This window comes from Phascolarctos cinereus, unplaced genomic scaffold, assembly GCF_003287225.1.
Source record: "Phascolarctos cinereus isolate Bilbo 61053 unplaced genomic scaffold, phaCin_HiC Scaffold_726;HRSCAF=1367, whole genome shotgun sequence".
Classification (NCBI taxonomy): domain Eukaryota; kingdom Metazoa; phylum Chordata; class Mammalia; order Diprotodontia; family Phascolarctidae; genus Phascolarctos; species Phascolarctos cinereus.
In genome coordinates this window covers 106,134,592-106,157,966 of record NW_027556098.1, presented here as the reverse complement: position 1 = coordinate 106,157,966, position 23,375 = coordinate 106,134,592, and the positions used below count along the sequence as shown (strand labels likewise).

General features: G+C 38.2%; 1 protein-coding gene across 1 annotated transcript in view; it reads right to left on the bottom strand.

Annotated features, from left to right (window-relative positions):
- Window positions 1-13,003, bottom strand: part of GAP43 (growth associated protein 43) — a 130,574-nt gene extending 117,571 nt beyond the window's left edge. Inside the window, exon 1 of the mRNA XM_021007194.2 lies at window positions 12,736-13,003. Within this exon, the coding sequence (XP_020862853.1) occupies window positions 12,736-12,765 (30 nt within the window). The 5' untranslated portion in view covers window positions 12,766-13,003. The remainder of the gene's footprint in view (window positions 1-12,735) is intronic.
- Between the last annotated feature and the right edge of the window lie 10,372 nt (window positions 13,004-23,375).

Here is a 23,375-nt window from a genome sequence, read left to right as displayed (position 1 = left end):
GAAAAAAATCAATCCCATGAGTACTTTTGCAGCACTTCCTATGTACCAGTAGTTACTGTGCTAATGGCTGGGAATAGAAAGAAAAAGTGAAAACAGTCCCTATCCTCAAAAAAAAAAAAGCTCACATTCTACTATAGGAAATAATATATATGTATATATATATATATATATATGTGTGTGTGTGTGTGTGTGTGTGTGTGTGTGCGTGTGTGTGTGTAAAACACTTCAAACTATTGCTATTATCTTCTCTCCCTTTAAAATTAACAAATTGGGGGGGAACAAACTTTGGAAATACATTGTGTACTGAAGAGTAGGAAAAGGATTAGTGCTTATTCTCCTAACCATTTATAATCCCAGTGGTACTCTATAGGAACTAAGAGTGGCAAATAAGAAATAATATAGGTGTAAGCACTTAACAAAATCAATAAGTTCCTAAAAAGCTATATGTAAATTGATTTTTATTTTGTAAATAAAGAGCTTCCTATTTAAAGGAGCCCTGCAGTGAATTTTTATAAGTGAATCATTCTGTAATTATCTTCTAAACCTGTCTTATAAATGAGGATTTTTATATTTTAAGCAGCTAGGTTTACTCCTCTACCATATATAATGGAAACTGGTAGGCAGAGTAAGTTTATGCATAAGCTACAATTACCTCAGTGTCAATGTGATTGGCTTATTTGTGCATATTCTATTCAGGTTATATGCACTCATGAGATTTGACCAGCAAGTCTGTACTTTCAATGAGACCATGTTTCATGTTTGCTTCTCCCCTAGTTGCTTCCAAAATGCCCTCTCTTGCTAAAAACCATCTGCCCCATATAGCTCTTTGAGAACAAGAATTGTTTCATTTTTGTCTTTTTGTCTCTTGTGTTAAGCACAGTGCCTGGTACTTTCCCCTTTGGAAAAGAGGGTGTGGTATTTCTCAAGATCACAAGTAGAAACTGGGCTGACTGCAAAGAAAATGAGCATTCTGTCACCTCCAGATGCTCTTCCCTCTTTTTTACCCTCCCCCATTTCCTTGTTTTGCTGATTCATGAGGTTCAGGTACCTTCTGAAAAAGCAGCAAATTCCTTTAATTTTCCCATGTGAGTCTTTAACACTCTGAAGATCTTTCATTTTTGTCTTCTTTTCCTTTTCTAGTCTGTGCAACATAGTCATTATATGAACTATTAATGGTGAGATATATATATATATATATATATATACATACATATACATATACATAAATAAATATATATATATATATATATATATATATACAAAATGATCTTTCAAATTTTCACAGAAAGATGACATTTCTGAGTCATTATTTATTGGAACTGGGATTACAAATAGTGGCTGGAAAGGATAATTACCCAAAGTCCTACATTTAGAGAAAACTGGTGCATATGGAGATAACAGCTCAATATTTTGGGATGTGCCAGCCTTCTAAAAATAGAGAAATATGGTGATTATCACTGGAATTAATTCAAGAACATTCAGAATAAGATGACTAATGTTAAGGAATACCATTTCTGTGATACCACTCACAAGGAGCTAAATTTCATACCCCATATACCATAATCCTTTTGAGGAAACTGGTCCTAGGAGCCCTTGTAAATGAAAAAAGAAAAGTTATGGACAAACAACACACTCTCAAATGAGCAATAATAACGTCATAGTTCTTATCCCTTTGCAGTTAGACTAACTGCCAGTGAAGCTTCTCATAGACCTTTTTCCTTATTCTTCTTCCCAAAAGTGACAGAAGGGACCTGTAGTTATTACTACCTTTAAACAGATTGACATGCTGGGGACAAAAAGGATAGGCATTCTACCGATAGCAGGATTTAATCAATAAGGCAAGGCAAGATGCATTCATCAAGCATTTACCATGTTTTAGGCAGAGCAGCTAGGGGGCTCAGTGGATAGGGTGTTAGGCCTGGAGTCAGGAAGACATCTTCCTGAGTTCAAATCTGGCTTCAGATCCTGGGCAAGTCACTTAACTGTGATTGCTTCCATTTCCTCATTGGTAAAATGAGCTGGACAAGGAAACAGCAAACTATTCCAGTATCTTTGCCAAGAAAACCCCTGAAGGAGTCATGAAGAGTCAGATATGACTTAAAATGATTCAACAGCAACAAATGTTCTAGGCACTATGCAAAGCTATGGGAATACAAATGTATGCAAAAAGAAAGAGTCTCTGACTTAAAGGAGTTTACATTCTACTAACAAAAGACAACATGCAAAAGGGAGCTGAAAATGTGCAGAAAGGGAGGGAGAATTTCTTAAGCTCTTCTTATAACTATGTACCAGACCCTGTTTGCCTCAGTTTCCTCATCTGTAAAATGAAGTAGGGAAGGAAATGGCAAACGATTCTAGTATTCGTGCTAAGAAAACCCCAAATAGGGTCACCAAGACTTAGATATGGCTGAAGCGAGAAACAACAAATAAGACACTGTGCTGGGCTCCAGCGATACAGAGACAAAAAGGAACTAATCTCTGCCTTCAGAGATGCAGATAACCATAGGCAGACTATGTTAGCAAGACAGTTCAGACTGGAAGAAAATAGGAATGGAGCAAAGGCGAAACTGAATTCCACTGAAGGTACAAACTTGCTCATCATACATCTTGAGTGAATATAAGAGCACTAGAATGTGCACAGTAGGTAGACTCACACGTGACTACATGTGTGTCAGGGGGAGTGGGAAGGAGAGTAGTATGCTGAAGTGGGTTCACTTTAAAGTCATGAAGATCTGGACTCATGCCTTTACTGTAACACTTGTGAGCTATATGACCATGTTACTTAACTACTGAGAGATCCAGGAATCTTTCTGGGATTATAAATTGCAGCTCTGTCTTTGAGGAGGAAGTCTCAACCCCTCTACAGACTTTTAGATGATCACTGAGAGTTGTTGCATCACCATGTGACTAACCTAGAGATGAGCTTTCTTGAACTTAGTTCAAGCAAAAGACATAAAGTTTTTCATTAGACTCCTATTGAAGGGTTCTTGGTTGGTAAGACCAACGATTGAGAGGGATTAATTGATTAAATCCTTCCACAAAATTATACTTGAGGAATAATCACAAGAGTTGAGTTGACAGGTATCTTACACACAATGTCAAAGAAGGAAAAGATTTGATTTTTCACTAGACTACTAACTCCTAGCATTATTAGTTGGCAAGACCTACCAGAGGGTCATCTCCGTGCCATGATCAGATATGGGATAGGACATATGTATGTATAAAGTTTGTATTTCTATAATTTATATAGATATGCATTATTATTATATTTAGAATTTCTATGGAATATAGTATATACATTCACATGTACATATATATGTTTGTAAGTGTGTGTTCATATATATAAGTACATATGCATATATGTGTATGTAACTATGGCTAGAGCTATGGTTGATTTGTGTTTCCTGATCATTAGTTGCATGCATAATCAAAAAAGAGGGGAAAAAAGATTGTCCTATGACCACAAGTTTCTTTCTAATCCCTTCAAATTAATTGTTGTTATCACTCAATATTTCTAGTCTATATAAGCACTTATATGCCTTATTAAATCAACTATGCTTGAATTCATTCATTCAATGAACAATGAGCTCTTCCTGTGTGCAAGGTGTTCATCAAGACATGTGAGTGAGTAAGATGTAGTCCCTGACCCCAAGGAGCTGATGGTTTAATTTGTGAATGGACTTTAGGGTTATAGGAAAACAAAATCACAGCTATTCAATGATTATAAGCCTAGCAAACACTCAGAACTCCCAATGTGCTAAGTCCATGTTAAGGAAAATGAATTCTTAGAACAAGGCAAAATCCAAATTTGGTAGTACTAGGACTTGACCTAAAACTCTATCCTGTCCTAGCACGAACCACAGAAACTCAAATGAGATGGAGGGTAATTTAAGAGTAACTTCCAACAAGAAGATATCATTGAATACCTATGATGATACAGAAGTCTTTGAACACAACTGGTTCTAAAAAGGCAGATGAATGACACTGGAAGACCTCTTCTGTCCCAACACATCTTCCTTACTGGCATGCCATGGAGAATGCTCCCTTTTGACCTCATAGAAGTTACCGCAATTAAAATTACTTAAGGGTAAAGTACATTGACCCCAGAAGGTTCCATCTCTCCATTGGTCCTATTCCAATAGCACATTAGCATTAAGAGGGATTAATTTATTAAATCCTTCTACAAAGTTCTACTTGAGGAAGAATCACAGAATTTAAGGGTAGGCAGGGACCTCAGAAACAGAGGCATGAAATAACAGAATGCCAAAGTTGGAAGAGACTTCAGCTGCCTTCTAGTCCAGCCAGTACTTGAAGAATCATTTCTACAACATACTTGATGAGTGGTCTGCCATCCTTCACCTGAAGAAACCCAACAAGGGAGAATCCATTATCTCCTGATGCAAGCTGTTTCTTTTTTAAACATATCACTTTTGGAAGGTTTTTTTTTCCTTCAACAAGCCTAAATTCACCTATTTCTAATTTCTACCCATTAATCTTAATTCTTCCCTTTAGGGCTAAACTGAGGAGGAGAGGGACTAGATTTGTTATTTCATTGATGTAAAGAACTTGTTAATGAGAAAATTCTTTCACCTGAGATGATACATTCTCTGCGATCTATAGCCTTAAAAATGTTCGTGGGAGCACTGAGAGATTAATTCTTCTTGACTCTTGACTCGCAGTCTAGTTATCTATCCACTGTGCCAAAATGAACAAGTCTAACCAATTTTCCCAACTGCAACTCTCTAAATACTTGAAACTCACTACAACATCTCCTCTTCTTCAAGCTTAAACCTCCCCAGTTCCTTCCATTGATCTTTATATAGCATGAATTTCTTTTCAAGACTTCATTTTATCAATGTCCTTACTAAAATGGGCTGCTAGGTGGTACAGTGAATAAAGCACCACCCTGAAGTCAGGAAGACCTGAGTTCAAATCAGGGCTTACTGTCTGTGTGACAGTGGGCAAGTCACCTAACCCTGTTTGTCTCAGTTTTCTCATTTATAAAATGAGCTGGAGAAGGAAAGGGCAAACCACTCCAGTATCTTTCCCAAGAAAGCCCCAAACAAGCTGGGTGACTGAACAACTCAACTCAACAACCACAACAGCAACAAAAGTGGTGGCAGAACTGAGCACAGCCCTCTAGGTACAGTGAGAATAGGGCAAAGAATAGCATGATTACCATTCCTGTATCCCCAGAAGTATACATCTTGAAATAAATTCCAGGATGAGGGTAGCTTTATTCACTGTCATACCATAGTTTACTGTTACTAACTCCCCAAAACCCTTGAGTTTTTTTTCAAAGTGCAACTTGTACCTTTCCCATCATGAACTTGTGAAGTTGATTTTTTGAACCCAAGTTTAATTCATTATAATTATCTCTGAGTCCAATCCATACCTGAAAAAAAAAATCTTTCCAACATCCTACCTGTTAAGTGGTCATCTAGATTCTGATTAAAACTTGCCAATGAAGAGGCATGCTACCTTCTAAGACAGTCTATTTCACTTTAAGATAGTTCTAACTTTTGCTATTTCAATATCTCATCATGGGGTGGAGGTAACACTGGATACTCAAGACAATGCTAAGTGGTTTGGTAGAGTCTACCACTATGCAAAATCTTCAGTTAGATATAACACCCCAGAACCATTCTCAAAAAGTTTGGAATAGGTTCATCACCAGAAGTCTGGTCATTAAGTTATGAATTATTTCAGCTCTGGCCAACTAAAGATAGTTTACTATGAGTCAGCCACAGGCAGAGGACCAGGCTAGCTGAGTTGAAAGGTTTATTACTGGAAGGTTGGGCAGGTATTGATTTTTGGAGGCCACAGTAAATTCTGATTCACAAAGGTATAGAGGGATTGCAATCTACATTAGTGGAAGGAATGCCTTTAAACAAATGGAATAAAAAATCAGAGACTATTCTGATAGACCCTACCAAGGTGGAAAGGGGCAAGGGGCCCATTTTCTGGGGCCCCAAATCCCAGGATTATTCTAGCAAAATTGTAACATATGTTACATAAAAAATTAACATATGACTAGCTTAACATGCCATATAAATACTAGTCATCATCACCTGAATTTTGGCCACCAGGTGATAAATTACTTCAGCTATAGAAATTCAAGAAGATAGTAGAGAGTACACTAAGATAAAAGAGGAGTTGAAATCTGCATCAGTGGAAGGGGTACCTAGACCAAGGAAATCATGGATTCTAGGATCATAAGATCAGAACTCAAGAGCTGAAAGAGACCTCATCTAGTCCAGCCCTCTAATTTTGCAGATGGAGAAATCAAGGCCCAGAATAATTAAAGATTTGTCTAAGGTCATACCTGCAGTAAGCTTCCAAATCCCAAATGTGGTTTAACAATTTAATTTGTTGAGGGTGGGGGGAGTGGAGAGAGAATACAGAGAAGAGAAGAGAACAGGAATATTTTAAAGAGAAAGAACTGGGCAGTGAAAAACTTTGGAGGAAGAGTAGGAATTTAGCATGAGAATGTCAGGAAGGCTAGTCAATCTTGAAAAAACTGTAGTTGGCTCAGAGATTCACTTCTAAGTGAAGGACTGACTCTACCTTTAAATAACAGGTATGACACACTCAAATATACACTTAATAGAAGGGAAAATTTAAGATTCCTAATATCTTCTTTTGTACCAGAGGGACTTCAGGTTGTTAAATACATGTCATCCCAATGGGAAGAAGTATATACAATACTTACAAAGGTGTACTGGTAATTGTTCAACAACTGGCTTTCTGGTAGGGGGAAGGGGGAGGAGGAGAAGCGGAATGTATCCATGGCACACTATAAATGTAATCTGAATTATTCCCATTTTCTCCATAATTTTCTTAAGTCTAGATAATCACAAAACAATAAACCTCAAGCTCTGCTTTGTAGTGTTTGCTGATTTCTGGGGTATAAATGACCACAATGAAAATTTAACAATCAACTCCCTGGTTCAGATAAGAGTTGACTTCAGCACACTCCTTTGATACATCTAGGTGAGGGGAATTCTTTATTAAAGCTAGGGTTGCAGGCCGTCCTACTTTTGACTAGACTAGTTCTACTTGAATGTCTAATGCTCTTCAGCCTATTCAAGCTTCAAATGGGATGGCAAAGATCCTCCATGAATTTACTTCTATTTACTATTTTTTTCTTTTGTGTATTGTTGTTACGTGGTTGGCTGATTAGTGGTTACTTGTAAAGAATTCTAATTTGTGCTCAAGCATCTTTATGAACTGAAGCACCTAAGTATAGGCCATCCAGAATGTATATTGGGTCTTTAAGCACTCTTCACATAGTCAATGTAAGGGAATGGAAACGTTGCAGCAAAAGAGGGAAGGTAAATGTCAGAGGGAAGAGCAAGAGGCACAAAATGGTAAGTGTCAATGTGCCACCAAAAGTTTTAAAAGAAAGAAATTTCACAGGTATAATGAAAGTTGGGAAGCCATTTTGTAATCAGGATTATTAAAAATCCCAGACTGTGGGATTCATATCTTTCAGCCATAAAATTCTGTTCTTCTCTAAATCTATCTTCAAATTAAGTTATAAGGAAAAAGGATGATAGCTTTAGAGCCTTACAGAACTCTAAAGATCATCTAACCTAACCTTTTCCTTTTACAGATTAAGAAACCAAGGACAGAGAGGAGAAAGATTTGCTCAAAGTCACACAGAAAGCATGGCCTGGGTAGTCTGACTTCACAGCCAGTGTTCATTCAGTTATCCTTACTTGAACTATCTATCAGTGGTAACAATAAGGCAGCTAGGTGATGCTGTAGATAGAGTACTGAAGTGGGAGTTAGGAAGACCTGAGTTTGAATCCTATCTCAGACCCTTCTTAGTGATGTGACCCTGAGCAATGTGTTTAATCTTTCCAGGTTTCAGTTCTCTCATGTGTCAAATAAAGGATTTGGACTCAATTTCCTTGAAAGTTCCTTTCCCGTCTAACGCTATGAAACCTATCATCTTGGACATCCTCCTACCTTAGTCAGTAAAGTAGGAAGGGAATTCCTCTCCTACTACAACCACTCAATTTCTGATGAGTTGATCCACTTCACATCCTAAAGAAGGATTCATAATCCTGATAGTCTGCCCAAAGTTCAAATCAATTCAAGGATCAGATGTCTTTGGTTCTTAGATGAACTACCGGATTACATTGAAAAGATGGTAACTCTAGGTCAAGGACACATTTCAAAAATAGGAGGGCAAATACACATATATACAATTACTAAGACAGAGATGACATTTACTACCATCTTTTAATTCAGTAAGTATTTCAATGATTCTTGATTCCATTGGTTCTCTCTATAGACAATGTCACATTGTTTGTGCCTTAGTAAATGGTCTTGATGAATTATTATGGCCAAAATATTCAATACCTAATACCTAATTTTCCAGTAAAGAACCTTTCAGAACTTAACTAGGCTGATTGTCTGCCAATGATGGTGAGACAATTCATTCAAACTTTTCCAGCACAGAAGAACCTATTAGAGAACATACTTTGAAGGCATAGTCATTAACAACCCAAGTTCATCTCTATACCATGATAAAGCCCAAATCTCTGGGATTCAATTTCCTTGTCTGTAAAATGACTGGATAATTTCTATGGTTCTCTTCAACTCTAAATCTATGATCCCATGATTAGAATGAGGGAATGATTAAACACAGAATCTTGTCTTGGGATGGCTATTAATTATACATTTCTTCTGATTACTGGCTAGAAGTAAGCCTATAGGGTTTATATGCTCCCTCCAGATGGAAAGGAGCACCTAATGAACAGATACATTTTTATAATTGGATAAGGAACTAAGAACCCTTCATCTGGAATCAGGTAAAACTCTTGAGACATGTAGCATTATTCAGAGAAATACAGGTATATTCTTGATTTCACTGCACAGCAAAAGAGACCCTACATCATTCTCCCTATCAGTGATGCCCTTTAGAATGAAACATGAAAAGATCTCTGTAATTGTGCCAAATCAGCAAGAAAAAGAATTAATTCTGTAGTTACAGTATACTGACTCACACAATGTTAGAACCAAGAGACCTTGGAAAGTATCTAGGCTGACCCCTTCCATATAGAAATGAAGAAACTAAGGCCTCAAGAGGTGAAAAAAAATGCTTTTTATATGCTCACTCTCTAGCCTTGAGCTAGGTTGCAGAATAAATTCACCAGAAAATGAATACATGCTTAGATTCATTACAATTTTCTGAGCTTCTTTGCGAAGATATTTGGAAGAAAACTGTCTCCCTATTTCTTCTCCTGTTTAAATTTGCACATCTGAATGGTTGCCTGAAACATCTTTTAAAATATACCTTCTGTTGCATTAAGGAGAGTTGCCTACATTTAATTATTGCAGGAAGTTATTGGGTGTGGCTTACTGATATAAAATTTAGGAAGCATCCAATTCACCACTAGAAGGAATCTCCTGGAACCAAGGGATAAGAACATTATTTCTAATCCGTTCAAACCTTGCAAAAGAGAAACCAGTAAAATGAGGATTCTAAACCTCATCCATACTCCCTGGTCAAGGAGGTCCCAGCATACAATATGGCTCTTTTCACTTTGGCTAAAGCTAAGTGCTTTTTCTTTTAAACAAAAGGAAACACCCACATCTCTTGTGTCTTGCCTGCTTCTTTACATACTAACACACCTTGCAAGTTTTTCAGTGTCTTCCATGTGCACTTAATTAAGCTATATCAAATGAGGCCCAAGACATTTTAATATCTTAAAGCAATAAAATGCCAGCTAGTCATTAATTTTTCCTCCTTCTCCTCCTACTCCTTCACTCCATCCCTTCTCCATTCTCCACATCTTTCTCCACCTTTTTTTTCTCTTCCCAGGCTCCTGACACAGCAAGACCTACCGAAAGCTATTTGCTGAAATAGTTCATTAATGCTGGCTTCCCACTTATTTTCAGTAAACTGCAACTTGGAAATATGTGGTAGCTTTTTTTTTTTTTGCTTCTCATGCGGAAGAGGAAGGAAGCGCAAAGCCCTCCTCCACCCCCTCCCACACTGCTCTGTTGGATTTCATGGGTGTGGCAGAGTTGAGACCTTAGCTGGATCTTGCTAGGATTTTTTTTTCCCTACTAATGGCAATGATGATGAAAAGATGGCTGGGAAAGGATAGAAGCCATCAGCTTCTGCCCTTGACGTTCTAGGATCACTTCACCCACAAGTGGGAAGCCTGCTTTCCACTTTTTGAACCACTCATATAATACAAATGCCACTCAGTGTCCCAGTGAGCCCACACCCTTATTACAGTAGGTCCATCTGTTCTGTGTGATAATCTACTGAGAGCTAGCTGCATGTACATCGAACACTCCCAGGACTGGTACACATTCCCTGTGAAGATTTTTCAGACCCAGCTGCATATATTTGCAAAGCATGTACCTACGTGTGGCTATATAGATATATGATATGACATATCTTATGTAAGTGTGTGTACAATTTTCTCCCATTTCTGCTGTTTCTGCTTGCGTTTAAACACGTGTAGCCATAAAGAAACTGATTGCATATGGATGGGTATACATGAACATTACATGTACTCTCCCAAGTCTATAAGTGTAGCGTCAGCAGTTTGCACATCAGAGAAGCCATATATGAGGCTGTCAGTAAGGATTTGACTAATGGCAGCTGGCCTCGTTTTAGGAGGGTGATCCTTTAGTTCTATTAAAAAACCATGCTTAGTTTCCTTTGTCAAAGTGTGTGTGTGTGTGTGTGTGTGTGTGTGTGTGTGTGTGTGTGTGTGTAAATAGGGTGGGAATCAATCTCTTAAGCTGGCGTTGCTTCCTTTCTAAAATTAAAGCTTCTTTAAGGAAAAGCATTGGCTTCCCCAAATAGGGCTCCTCCTTCCTAAATTTTATTTCACTAGAGAGGCAACCTTAGTTCATCTCTCTGACAATGTGCGTAACCCGGTCACCTGTGTCTTCTTATTTGCTATATTAAAATGGAAACAGTATAGGAACATCCTGACTCAAAGCATGTGCATCTGAAGCAGAAATTGCCTGAACCACGGACCAGCCACCTGGAAGTGCTGCAGGAAGGGCCACACCCCCACTGCTCGTCCCCGAACACATCGGGCCCCACAAAACCCCAGAATCTGCTACTTTTTTTATTTTTTAAGAATCTGCTCTGCCTCTCTCCTCCCACTGCTCAGTCATTCTGCTTGTCTGCCTTCCTCTTCCTCTTCCATCTTCATAAACCTCTGCCTCCACCCCTCATCCCACATTGCTAGCTGAACGTGCTCTTCGCTAGCTGTCTGCACCAAGCCCACTCCCCTCCACCCCACCCTTTTTGGATTTTTAGCGAATGGATTACAAATTGCCAAGTATCCAATACCTGCACAGGAAGAATGCCCAAATCCTCTTTTCAACCCCCACCCCGTGGCCATGATTCTACATGGATTTCTTTGCCCAGGGCTTCATGTGTGTGTGTGTGTGTGTGTGTGTGTGTGTGTGTGTGTCTGTGTGCGCGCTCACAGACACACACACACACACACACACACACACACACACACACACACACACACCCTGCATACATTTGCTCCTCAACCCTCCTAAAAGATCTACACTATGTGCCCCAACGATTGTTCGAATCCTAGTTTCAGATAAGCTGGTAACTGCGGAATCCTGTAAACTGTCCTTTTCTTTATTTCCTCTGTCAAGTTTCTAAATTCCTTTCAAGATATAAGTTAGCAATATGAAATGGAGGGAGAAAAAAGTGGGGGTAGGGTGTTAGGAGGGAGCCTGGGGGCTGGAAATCTGGTATTTGTTCCTCTTCCGGATGAAAATGAGTCACCTGCTTATTATCTTTAGCCTGGTGTGTCTCTGGCCCCTGGAAGCCCTAGAAGGACCCAAAGGGAACCAGGTTTTTTGTTTTTTGTTTTTTTGTTTTTTAAGAAGAAGAAAGAAAAAGAGAAAAGGGGAAAAAAAACTGGTTTCCAACAGGTAACACCCGGCTAGTCTTTCCCATCCCATCCGAGCTCAAAGCTCCTAGGGGCGTGGTCCACCCTCTCGATAGACCAGCTGGTGCACAGTTGTCTAACTGCTCTTACTATGAAGGAGATCATGAAGAGGGCTCTCCCCCCCCTTCTTCACGTCCAATTGCTTTTTCTGTAAATTAATCATTTCCTTCAATAAAAAAATATTTTAGTCACCCACAAGAACAGTTCTTTTCTTTAAGAAAAAAACCTTCACACGTTTTCGTTTTTTGAAGTACACCTGCCCCCCATTCCAAGGCACATACATGCATGTAAGAAATAAAGCATCTCTGGCTGCACATCAGAAGGAATTGCATGACAGAACAGGCACATTTAGCACTAAAAATCGCCCCCCACACGTTCTGCACCCTATCATTCTGCACGTAAGATAAAGAATTTTCTTTTTCTCACGACACCTCTTCTCCCCACCACCACCACGACCACATCATACCTTTCTACACGCACACCCTCAAAATCAGAGATATAAAAACCTGAGCATTTGTCAGTAGCCCAAAGAATTCTTATTTCTCGCCAGCCAAGCACATTTTCAAGCTTTTTCCCGATCAATGACCATACGCTAAACCCAAACCGTAAAGAAAACGTGAATAAAGGCAGGGAAGTAACATTCAGTTGCCAGATGTTAAGGAAATGCAAGCATCATGTCCAGACTAGAAGCAGTTAAAAGATTTTTTCTCCCCTCACATCCAATAGTCTGGGAATTTCTTACCAGTAAGTAGGAAAAAAAAATCTTTAGCTCTACCTGTTTTGTTCTTCTCATACAGCACAGCATGATTGTATTGTCCCTTCCCCTCTTCTTCTTCCTTCCTTCCTTTCCTGCTCTCTCTTTCTTATTTTCCCCCCTCTCCACCTCTTTTCTGCTTCTCTCTCTCTCTCTCTCTCTCTCTCTCTCTCTCTCTCTCTCTCTCACTCACTCACACACACACACACACACACACACACACCAGGGCAGTTAGCAGCAACTGTAAGGTCCTCAGCTATTGCTCATCACATAGGCGCTCTCTCTCTCTCTCTCTTCTCTCTCTCTCTCTCTCTTCTCTCTCTCTCTCTCTCTCTCTCCTCTCTCTCTCTTCTCTCTCTCTCCCTCTCTCTCTCTCTCTCTCTCTCTCTCTCTCTCTCTCTCTCTCTCTCTCTCTCCCTCTCTCCCTCTCTCTTTCTCCCTCCCTTCCTCTCCCTTTCTATCTACCCCTCCTTCTCCTCCTCCCTCTCCCTCTCGCTCTCTCCCCTTCCTCTTTTACCCCCTCCCTTTCTTTCTCCTTCCCTTCCCTTCTCTCTCTGCCTCTTTCTTCCTCTCTCCCTCAGTATCTTTCCCAGAATTGTTCACTAGCTCTCAATGACTAGTCACCTCCCCCAGCCCCCACCCCCATTCTAGACAGCCACCCCCTCCCAGTCCCCTGCCAGTCTCATGAATATTTAAACATCTCCAATCTGGACCCAATTACCCACTGACTTTCCCACTACACTGAGAGGATGGGGGTGGGGGGGTGCGAAGAAAGATATTACAGCTTTTTTAGGGCACTGGGTGAGGAATATTTGGGGTAAAAGGGGCTTGAGGGGGTCCTTACATTTTCTAAAACTCTTGTCTTCCTCCTTTTCTATCAGAGTAGTAAAAGAAAGGAACACCCATCCCTAGACAGTTTTTTTCCCCCAGTGCTAATGCAGTGAGTGAGGATATTTCTGCCACTTAGTCTTCATACACAGGTAAACTATGCCTAGGCTAAGTTCCCTCAAGAATAGCAACATATGTAGGGGTCATCTGCCTCTTTTCCCACATACATACATAGTATATAAAAGACTTACACAAATATTCAGACACATACATAGGTTTACATATACTGAATACAGAAACATATTAACCATACATATATATGCTCCATATACTAATTGATGCACATTGTTCATATTATGTTATGCTTTTGTCAGACTTCTGAGTACTTAAAATTAAGGAACAATGTATAGTATTTGGGAAATAAATCTGTCTTTTGTGGCATTAAGTCCTTCCATAATCCTCACAGTTATATGTGACATGCATGACTTCTACCAATTTACCCTGAAAATCTGAGTACAGTTGAACAGTAGAGCTGGAACACATTGATGCTGACCACAGCGCCATGGATCAGTATGGGGAAATGAAAAAAAGTTAAATACTCTGCCTGCCTAGCCTTGGAGGAACCAACAAGGCACATCTTACTTATCTGAAGTCTAAGTGATTGTTCTTGATGAATTTCACAATTTGGGAGGGAAAAGAAATATCATTTATTAAAATAGAATATATAATGCATAACATGCATGTGCATCTGTTAGAATACTGCAGCATATGTGTGTATGGTTAATACATTTGTGCCTTGTCTCTGCATATGGGACATTTTTAAGAGAAGAAAAATATTTCTCATAAAACAGATCATTAATTATACCTACAACAATATTTAGACATTCAGGTAACCTACCTTCGCGGTCCTTTAATGTTTTATATGTTTACAGATCTCAAAATTTTTTTCAAATTTTCACCCACTAATTGATGATAACACACCAATTTGGTACAGAGATTCTTTCTAGGGATTCTAGTGAAAGAATATGCAGTAGAAGAGACTCCTTTGGCCTAATTGGTAAATTCCTTCTGTTCAACATCATGTAGAATAAGATATTTAATCTTGGCTTCAAATATTGCGTACTGTATTTTAACCAACTTCATGCCACACCCATCTTAGATTGAGTTATAGAAAGAACCACTCCTCACAATAAGGGATTTAACTACTGTGCCACCAAAGTCTTACCAAGATGACTTACCAATGTAGACATCTATTTTTCCTTCTCCTCAGTCTGCTTCAATTTTCATATTTTATATTGAAAAAAAGGATTTAATTTCTGAAATTAAAATTTTGCATGTCACAATGAGACTATAATTGGGCAGTCAAAATCACCAATCATTTACAATAATGCCATATGTTTAAAAAATTCTTTACAGAATTTCAAAGTATTTTCACACACATTATCTTATTTGATCACCTTAATAACCTTGTAAGGAATTAGGCATGGATAAATGCTATTCTCATTTTAGAGATAAAGAAATTAGAGAAACTTAAAGAGTAAACTGATTTTGGCAAATAGCCCTCTGTGAGTCTAAATGGGCATGGGTGAAAGAAATGAACAAACCTTTGCTTCTCCCTACCAGACTCCTATCTAGGTTTTGGTGATTCAGGATCCTGTCCTTGGTCTTATCTGACACTCTTCATAGTAATGCATATGGAAGGCAGTCAATGGTAAAGCAAGAGTTGGTTCGTCTACTTGGCACTCTGGTGTTAAAAACAACTCACCTCACAGACAAGCTATAAATTTATTAGTCAATTAATAAATTTCTTCAACTTCAGCAGAGGGATGATGCTGTTCCTCCTTTCCAAATACCTTGTAAACAGCTGTTTAAGATTCCTTTATTCTCTTCAAAACTGTCCTTGGGGTTAATAGAATCATAAAATCTAGAAGTTAGTAAGGCTATTAGGGGACACCTAAATGCAGAAAGTCTTTTTTTTTTTTACAAAATAAGAAATGGATAAAAGTAAAGACATTGAATCCAATTATTAATAGTTCTTAGGAAAGTTTCATTGAAAAGTCTTCTGAATAGAAAACCAAAAGAGCCCATGAACCACCTTAGGTGACAAACTCAATCTTCTTTTCAAGCAGAGAAACTTGGCAGCCAAGAGAAATACTAGTTTAAGTTACAAACTCACTAGAAAAGCCTTATTAAGGAGGGTGAAAGATTATGAGTAGCGTTACTCCACAAATCATGGAAAAGCAATAGAGAGGAAAATACATTTTCAGATATACTGATTGATACAAATAATCCAGATTATGCCAAAAACATATATCCCAAGAAAACTGATTGGCTTTGCCAATGTTTCAACAGAGATCTCTCATCACTGATGACAGTAGAATTATAGATTAAGATAGTAAACCACATATCTGGGGTGCTAATATGAAGAAGTAGAAATTGCATTTAGGACATCAGGAGGGCAGGACAGGACCTCACCAAATACAGAAGAAAAAACAATTTTTAAAAATTCAAGTATTGATTTTTAAGATGTCTAAAATGAGGAAAATTCCCAGAAAGATGGAAATGATCACAGGTATTATTATTACAAAAATGTGTAATGAAATAACTACTAGACCACAGGCCTATTTTATCAGGCCTATAAAATACTAAAATAGTTTATGTATATGTATATATTGAGGATATCTTCAATGAAAACATTACAATGGAGTAAACTGACTTTTTAAAATGACCCTCTATAGTGTGAAAAATGATTTCTATTGGTAATCTGTGTTTTGGAGACTCAGAGCTCCACCCTGCCAGCCTTAATTCCAGAGTTGTTCAGAAGGACATCTCTGATGATGAGGTTGCATTGAATCTTCTTATCTTGGTCAAACTCCAGCCCAGGTCTGAATTGATTTTGTGTACTCAGGTTTGGGTGGAGACAGACTTCCAAGATTGGGGGTGGCATTTCCTTTGATGGTGGGCAATATCATCCCCTGTAGACTGAGTGGTCTAAGGAACCCATCCACCTCCTAGTATGTTGACCAATCATGGTTGATTGGCACCCCCTTGGGAACACCTACTTTTTGAAGGGCATATAACACTACTCCAAAATCCCAAACCAAGCCACTTCTCAACTGGCCCCCTTTGGGGGGGGCCGGTTTTGGACTAAACTCCCATGCAATGCATGTCAACTCACTTTGAGAAATTAAACTGTGGATTCATATACCCCAATTTTGTTTGTCTCTTTCTTAGAGCAGACTTTGTCTCAAATTGGGATTAGGTTCATGGGATTCAGGGTTCGCAATAGCAAACCAAATTTTTATAGTTACACAATTGAACAAAAAGTATAGAGAATATAAAATTCTCATTTTTAATTATTTGTTGATTGTTGTTAAGTTGTGTTCAACTCTTCATGGGGTTTTCTTGGCAAACATACTGGAACGGTTTGCCATTTTCTTCTGCAGTGAATTAAGGCAAATAGAGGTTAAGTGATTTGCCCAGAGTCATACAGCTAGTAAGTGTCTGAAACTGGATTTGAACTCAGGTTTTTTTGACTCTAGGCCTAGTGTTCTATATACTGAGCCACCTACCTGTCTCCTATTTGTTGAGTACCTTTTCCCTCAAAAAAATCATCTGATTGTATCAAAAAGCTCTTCTATAATAAAGTATTTCCCATGCATTTGTCAAAACCATTTGATAGACAAAATTATCTGTTAGAATATAACCACAAAGATAATATTGTTCCTCCACCCTCTGATTTCAGCATCAACTAAGATACTAGACAAGGAGACATGATTTCCAAAATTCTTTTATTAATGATACTTTACAAAGTTGAAGAGGAAGAGAAATCCGTTATAGATGGTCAGGGTATCCAGACTATAATGTTTGCAGATGACATTGAGCTAATTGCTCTGTTTCAAAGTACTTCATGCTCTCTTCAATGGTTTCTCCTATCATTTGAAAGAGAATAGCCTAGGAATCAGTATGAGAAAAATCAAATGGATAAAGAATCTCTATTTCCCAGACTTCAACTTGCAGATAGATTGGTAGCCCATTTATTGAGTTCCTCCATAAGTGAATATATTTTGGACAAGTTCAGATGATGGACAATGAGCTGACACAAAAATAAAAAGATGAGAAATGGTAAAGGCTGTATATCATGGAATATTATGATCTCAAAGAAATAATAAAATTTCTTTGACAATGGAAAGATATATTATATCTTGTATATGTATATGTATTTATATTTATATATAAATTATACAAAAGACAATGGAAAGATATATTATGCAGTAATATGAATAGTAATATCAATAGAGCACAATTTCTTACCAATGAGACAGCATGGTATAGTGAATAACCTTGGAGTCAGAAGACTTAGGTTCAAATCTTGCCTGTAACAGGTGCTAACTATGTGACTGGACTATCCTTCTAGACTTATTTTAATTTATTCCCTTTCATAAACTCTATATTCCAGCAGAACTGACCTACTTCCTCTTTGTACGCAAAATATTCTACCTCCATATCTCTGCAAAAGCCCTTCCCATGCTTAAAATCCCCTCCCTCCTCATCACTATTTGTTAATATATCCAAGGTTTAAGTGCTGCCTTATATGGAGGCCTTTCTTCATCTACCCAACTGTTAGCCCTTTCCCTAGCCTGAAACTGCATCATGTTAACTTATATACAGTTTGTATTTACTTATTGGTGCACACGTTGTTTCCCCTAATAGACTGTAAATCCTTTTAGAACAGAGATTATATCCATTTTTTTTCTTTGTTACCCTAGTACCTAGCACAGTGCTTGGCCTATAGTAAGTACTTAATAAGTGTTTGTTGAAAGAAGGAATGAAAACATGAATGAATGAATGAATGAATGAATGAATGAATATTTAGTGACCCTGTCAACTCTACAACAGATGAGTTCTAAATCTACTACAGTGGAGGAAGTTGCCACACCCCAAATTTCTTGAAATCATAAGCCCATACCTCTTACTCCACAACTTCACTCCCTAATGTGTGCTTAACCAGCCTTAATCACTGAGTGGGCATTGCCTCAGTCAAAGCGAGAACTAGGAAACACCTTAGCTTAAAAGACTGAGGTCTACCACTGCATCTGGGGCCATTTCCAGTCATCCTGTTCTGTGTCTTTCCACTGGACCCAGATGGCTCCGGTGGAGAAAGTGAGGCTGGGGACCTTGCATGGGTCTCCCTCACTTAAATTCAATTCATTTGTAAATCATAACATCATCTTGCTGATGTCATAGTCCTCTTTGAGAAAGAAGGACAAATAGCAACAACCCTAATGCACACATACATGTGCACACAAATAAAACTAACTTTTGTTTTGAGAAATTACACAAAATAAATCATTAAGGACATGAAAAATCATAACAGTAGGTGACCTAGTGATATAGCAAGAATGAGTAATAACAGGTTGAAAACCTAAATGCTGAACTATTATTGTTGTAATATTTTTTAAAAGTAGAATGTATACAGTAGTTTTAGTTTATATATTGAAGAATTGTAGGAAGACAAGGACAAGAATCCTACAACATTAGAAGGCATGATTGAGTTACCCTTTGTACCAGCAGAAGAAGAACTCACATTATTCAAATCATGGATCCATGAAATATCGATTTGTCCTTTCATTTCTCTGACTCAGACCCCCAGTTCATATGGAAAATGAAACCTTTTTAGATGTGTCTCTATCCCAGACAGGAGTTTATTAACTTTGATTGGGGGTGGAGAGGGAGGGAATGGAAAAGGTTTAAATGCCATGCCAAAAAGTTTGGATTTTATTCTGCGTATGTATGGGAATCATTAAAGAGTTTTGAGTAGGGCAGTAATATGATGGACACATTTTAGAAGATTAAATTAGCAGCATTGTGTAGGTTGGATGGGATGGTGGGGAAAGATTGGGGCCAAGGATTCTAGTTGGGGGCATTGGTAAGTTGTAAAGGGTCTGAATTAGCACCCTGCAGTAGAAAGCAAAAGAAAGGAGAGGTTAAAAGGCAGCGTGGTACAGTGGGATAAACACTAGCTTTGGAATAAGAGGGCCAGAGTTCAAATACTGCCTTTGTTGCCTACTACCAATGAAAATATAGACAATCACTCAGGCTCCCTGAACCTCAGTTTCATCATCTGTAAAGGTATTGAACTAAATGAACTTTGAGTCCTTTCTAGCTCTAGATCTATGATTCTATGCCAAATGCCAAAAATGTCAGAATAAGAATGAATAAGGCTCGATGATAAACTGGATGTGGGGTGGAGGTTGGAGAGAGGAGTCATAGATGACTCTGAGGAGGTGAACCAAGATGATCGGTAAAGTAGTGATGACATAATTGGTAAATGTGGGGAAGACATCATGGGATCATAGATCATTAGATCATAGATCAAAGTTGGAAGAGATTTCAGAGGCCATTCCAACACCTTTCATAGCAGGGACAATTTTGTTTGCTTTTCTTTGTAGCCCCAGAGCTCAGCACGGTGCCTGAACATAGTGGGCATTTAATCAATGCTAGTTGACTGACTAATGACAGATGAGGAAGCTGAGGCCCACAAAGGTTATTTGCCCAAGGTTACATAGGTAGCAAGTAACATAGGATTCAATCACAAGTTCTTGGAATCCATATCCAACACTTTCCATTCAATTGTGCCATTGCCCTGATGTCTTCAGTCATTTCAAAAGGTGTAGGTATGTACAGAAAGACATATACATATTGATAAGTGTATTTGGAGATATGTGACTAGAGCTCAGAATAGAAGACAGAATTGGAGATATAAATTGGGAAGTGCTCCATATATGCATGATAACTAGAGTTGTCAGAGCAAATAATTTCCCCAGGGAAAAGAAAGCTGATGAAAAAAAAGCAGAAGCCCTTGACCTGCACCACCTGTAAGAATGTTTAGGATTGGGGGGTGGAGGGGAGAAGGAGCAAGAATATCCAAAGAAGGAGTGTTCAGAGAAAGAGGAGTGTCCTTACCAACACCAGTAGGCATTAACAGCTGTGTATTTGTTGGGATGGTGGCAGTGGTTGTGGCTGTGATTGTGGGTGGTGGTTGGTTTTTGAAGGAAGGGCCTAGGGACATGGGAAGAAGCAGGGCAGAGACCTGCCAGTTCAGTGAGGCCACCAGTGCAACTAAGACCAGATTGAATCATAATATCAAAGGGAAATAAAATCTAGAATGTCTGCCCTCTGATCCTGACCAGTAACAATGAAAGGCGATTAATTTTCCAGGTATCATAGCATTGTAGATTTAGAAGTAAACTTTCAGAAGCCATCTAATCCAAATTTCTATTTTGCAAATGAGGAAACTGAATCCCAAGGAGGTTGAGTGACTTTCCCAAGGTCACACAGCATCAGAGCTGCAATTTAAATCCAGGTCCTCTGACCTAAAAACTATTGCTCTTTTTAATATACCTTGCTGCCTCAAGTATTCTCAATGATTAGCTAATTTGTGAATGAACTCTCTGTTGGCCCAATTATCTTAAGTACTACAGTGGTTGGTCTCAAACTGTGTCTAGATATATTGATCAGTGTTTAGCCTCATTTTTGCCTTTATGCATTTAAAGAGGAAGGAAACTAGTTCACTTCCTGGCACACCTCACTTATATCCACATCTCCAGGCAGGGCCAGCAGAGACAGGATAAAAAGCACCATGCATAAAAGAGGCCTCTCATGTTAATGCTTGAAAAAAATAACCTCGGCTTTCTTTCTCAGTAGTAAATTGGAGGAAATTGCTATGTGGCTATTTAAATACTTCCACTGCCAAATACACAGACTTATGATTTTATAAGGATCCACAGCTAGAAATATTATGAGTATTACATATCTTTCCTCTGATAGAAAAGGAATGTTCTGCACTGTACATTCTCAGGCTGGAATTTTCTAGTACCCTGGACAGCAATATTCCAACTCTAATGCCATCATCACAATGGATATTAAGAAAAATATAGATGCTGTCAGACTCCAAGTTTTAAACTAAAATTTTGTGGAGCTGCATGGGGACACACACACACTTTAGAAAAATTTGCCAGTCTTAGAATTCATAGGCAAGTTGGGGTATTCTGGATTGCCACAACCTCCCTACCATAATGAGATGCCTTTTGCTCTTTGATGGTCTCTATCCATTGAAGTAGAAACTATAATAAACTCAACAGGAATAGGGGTCTAATCACTATACCACAGGCAACAGAATAGGGGCATAAAAAAGAGATACTGTAGAATGAGTACTGGGTTTGAAGTCAGAGAACTTAACATTTGAATCCTAAATCTTGTTAAGTATGTGACTTTGCCTCTTTAATCATTGGCCTCTCTGGGCCCCAATTCTTTATTTGTAGAATGATTATCCTTCTCTCAGAAAACTACCTCATATATGTTTGGCTTTTAATTTTCCATGTATGTTCTGTTACCTCCAATAGAATGTAAGCTCCTTGAAGTCAGGAATTATTTTGTTTTTGCTTCTCCAACACCTAGCATAGCAGCTAGCATGTAGTATGCACTTAATGAATATTTTTGAATGACTGAATAAGGGAGTAAATGAATAAGATAGACTCTAAGTTCCCTTCTTGCTCTAAATCTATAATCCTAAATAATTCAATAGTATTTGACGAGGATTTATTAAATGAGATGAAGGGAACCTTAGAAATCATCTAAGATGTCAGGATTTGAATTGAAGTCCTAAAATTCCAAACCTATTGATCTTCCTTTTGTTATTAACTTTCTTTTTCTTTAGGAACTCAACAATCATCAATAAATATCTGAAAATGAACAAGGGAAATGATTACATAAGAAACTGTATTTTCTGTTACAGTTCTAAAAACTATCTGCGTATATCTATGTTACAAATAGAACAAAGCAGTAACAAAATTGCTCCAATTACATCTTCTTCTGCACTTTTTTCTTCATTCATTGTTACGGATGTTTTATTGATGCTTTTCCACTTCTATTACTATCCACTAATCCACCTCCAATCACCCACCTTGAGTAGAAGACCTACTGAGTAATGAATATATAGAGTCAAGCAAAAGCTTTTAACAGTTGACATTGGCCATGTCTGAGAATGCGTGTCTAATCTGACACACTAGTCCATCTCCTCTCTGCCAAAAGGCGGGAAGTGTGTTTTGTGATTAGTCTTTTGAACTCATGATTGTTTACAGCTTTTATCAGAGTTTCTAAGGTCTTTCAAAGTTATTTTCCTTCATATTATTATTATTATTATTATTATGGTCATTTTATAAATTATTCTCCTGGTTCTACTCATTTCACTCTACATCACTTCATACAAATGTTCCATAATTCTCTGACTGAATCATATTAGTCATGTCTTATGGTACAATAACATTTCATCCCACTCACATGGCAGAGTTTAATCCTCTATTATTCAGCTGATAGATACCTATTTTGTTTCCAGTTCTTTGCTATAGCAAAAAGTGCTACTATAATTATTTTTGTACATAAGGCTTTTTTTTCCCCTTTGGCAATTGGGGTTAAGTGACTTGCCCAGGGCCACCCAGCTAGTAAGTGTCAAGTGTTCGGTCTGAGGCCTGATTTGAACTCAGATCCTCCTGCACCACCTAGCTGCCCCCATAAGGCTTCTTTTTCTCTAGCTTTGACCTCCTTGGGGTATATACCTAAAAGAATTATTACTAGGTACATCCTAAATTGTTTTCCAAAGTGGTTGAACCAGTTTTGATCTTCACCAACATTGCATTTGAGTGCCTGTCTACCCCACAACTACTTCAACAATTATTGTTTTCCTCCTTTGTCATCTTTGCCAATCTGATGGGAAAAGAGTTGATCCACTAAGATGTATTAATTTGCATTTCTCTTAAAATAAAAAGTATTTT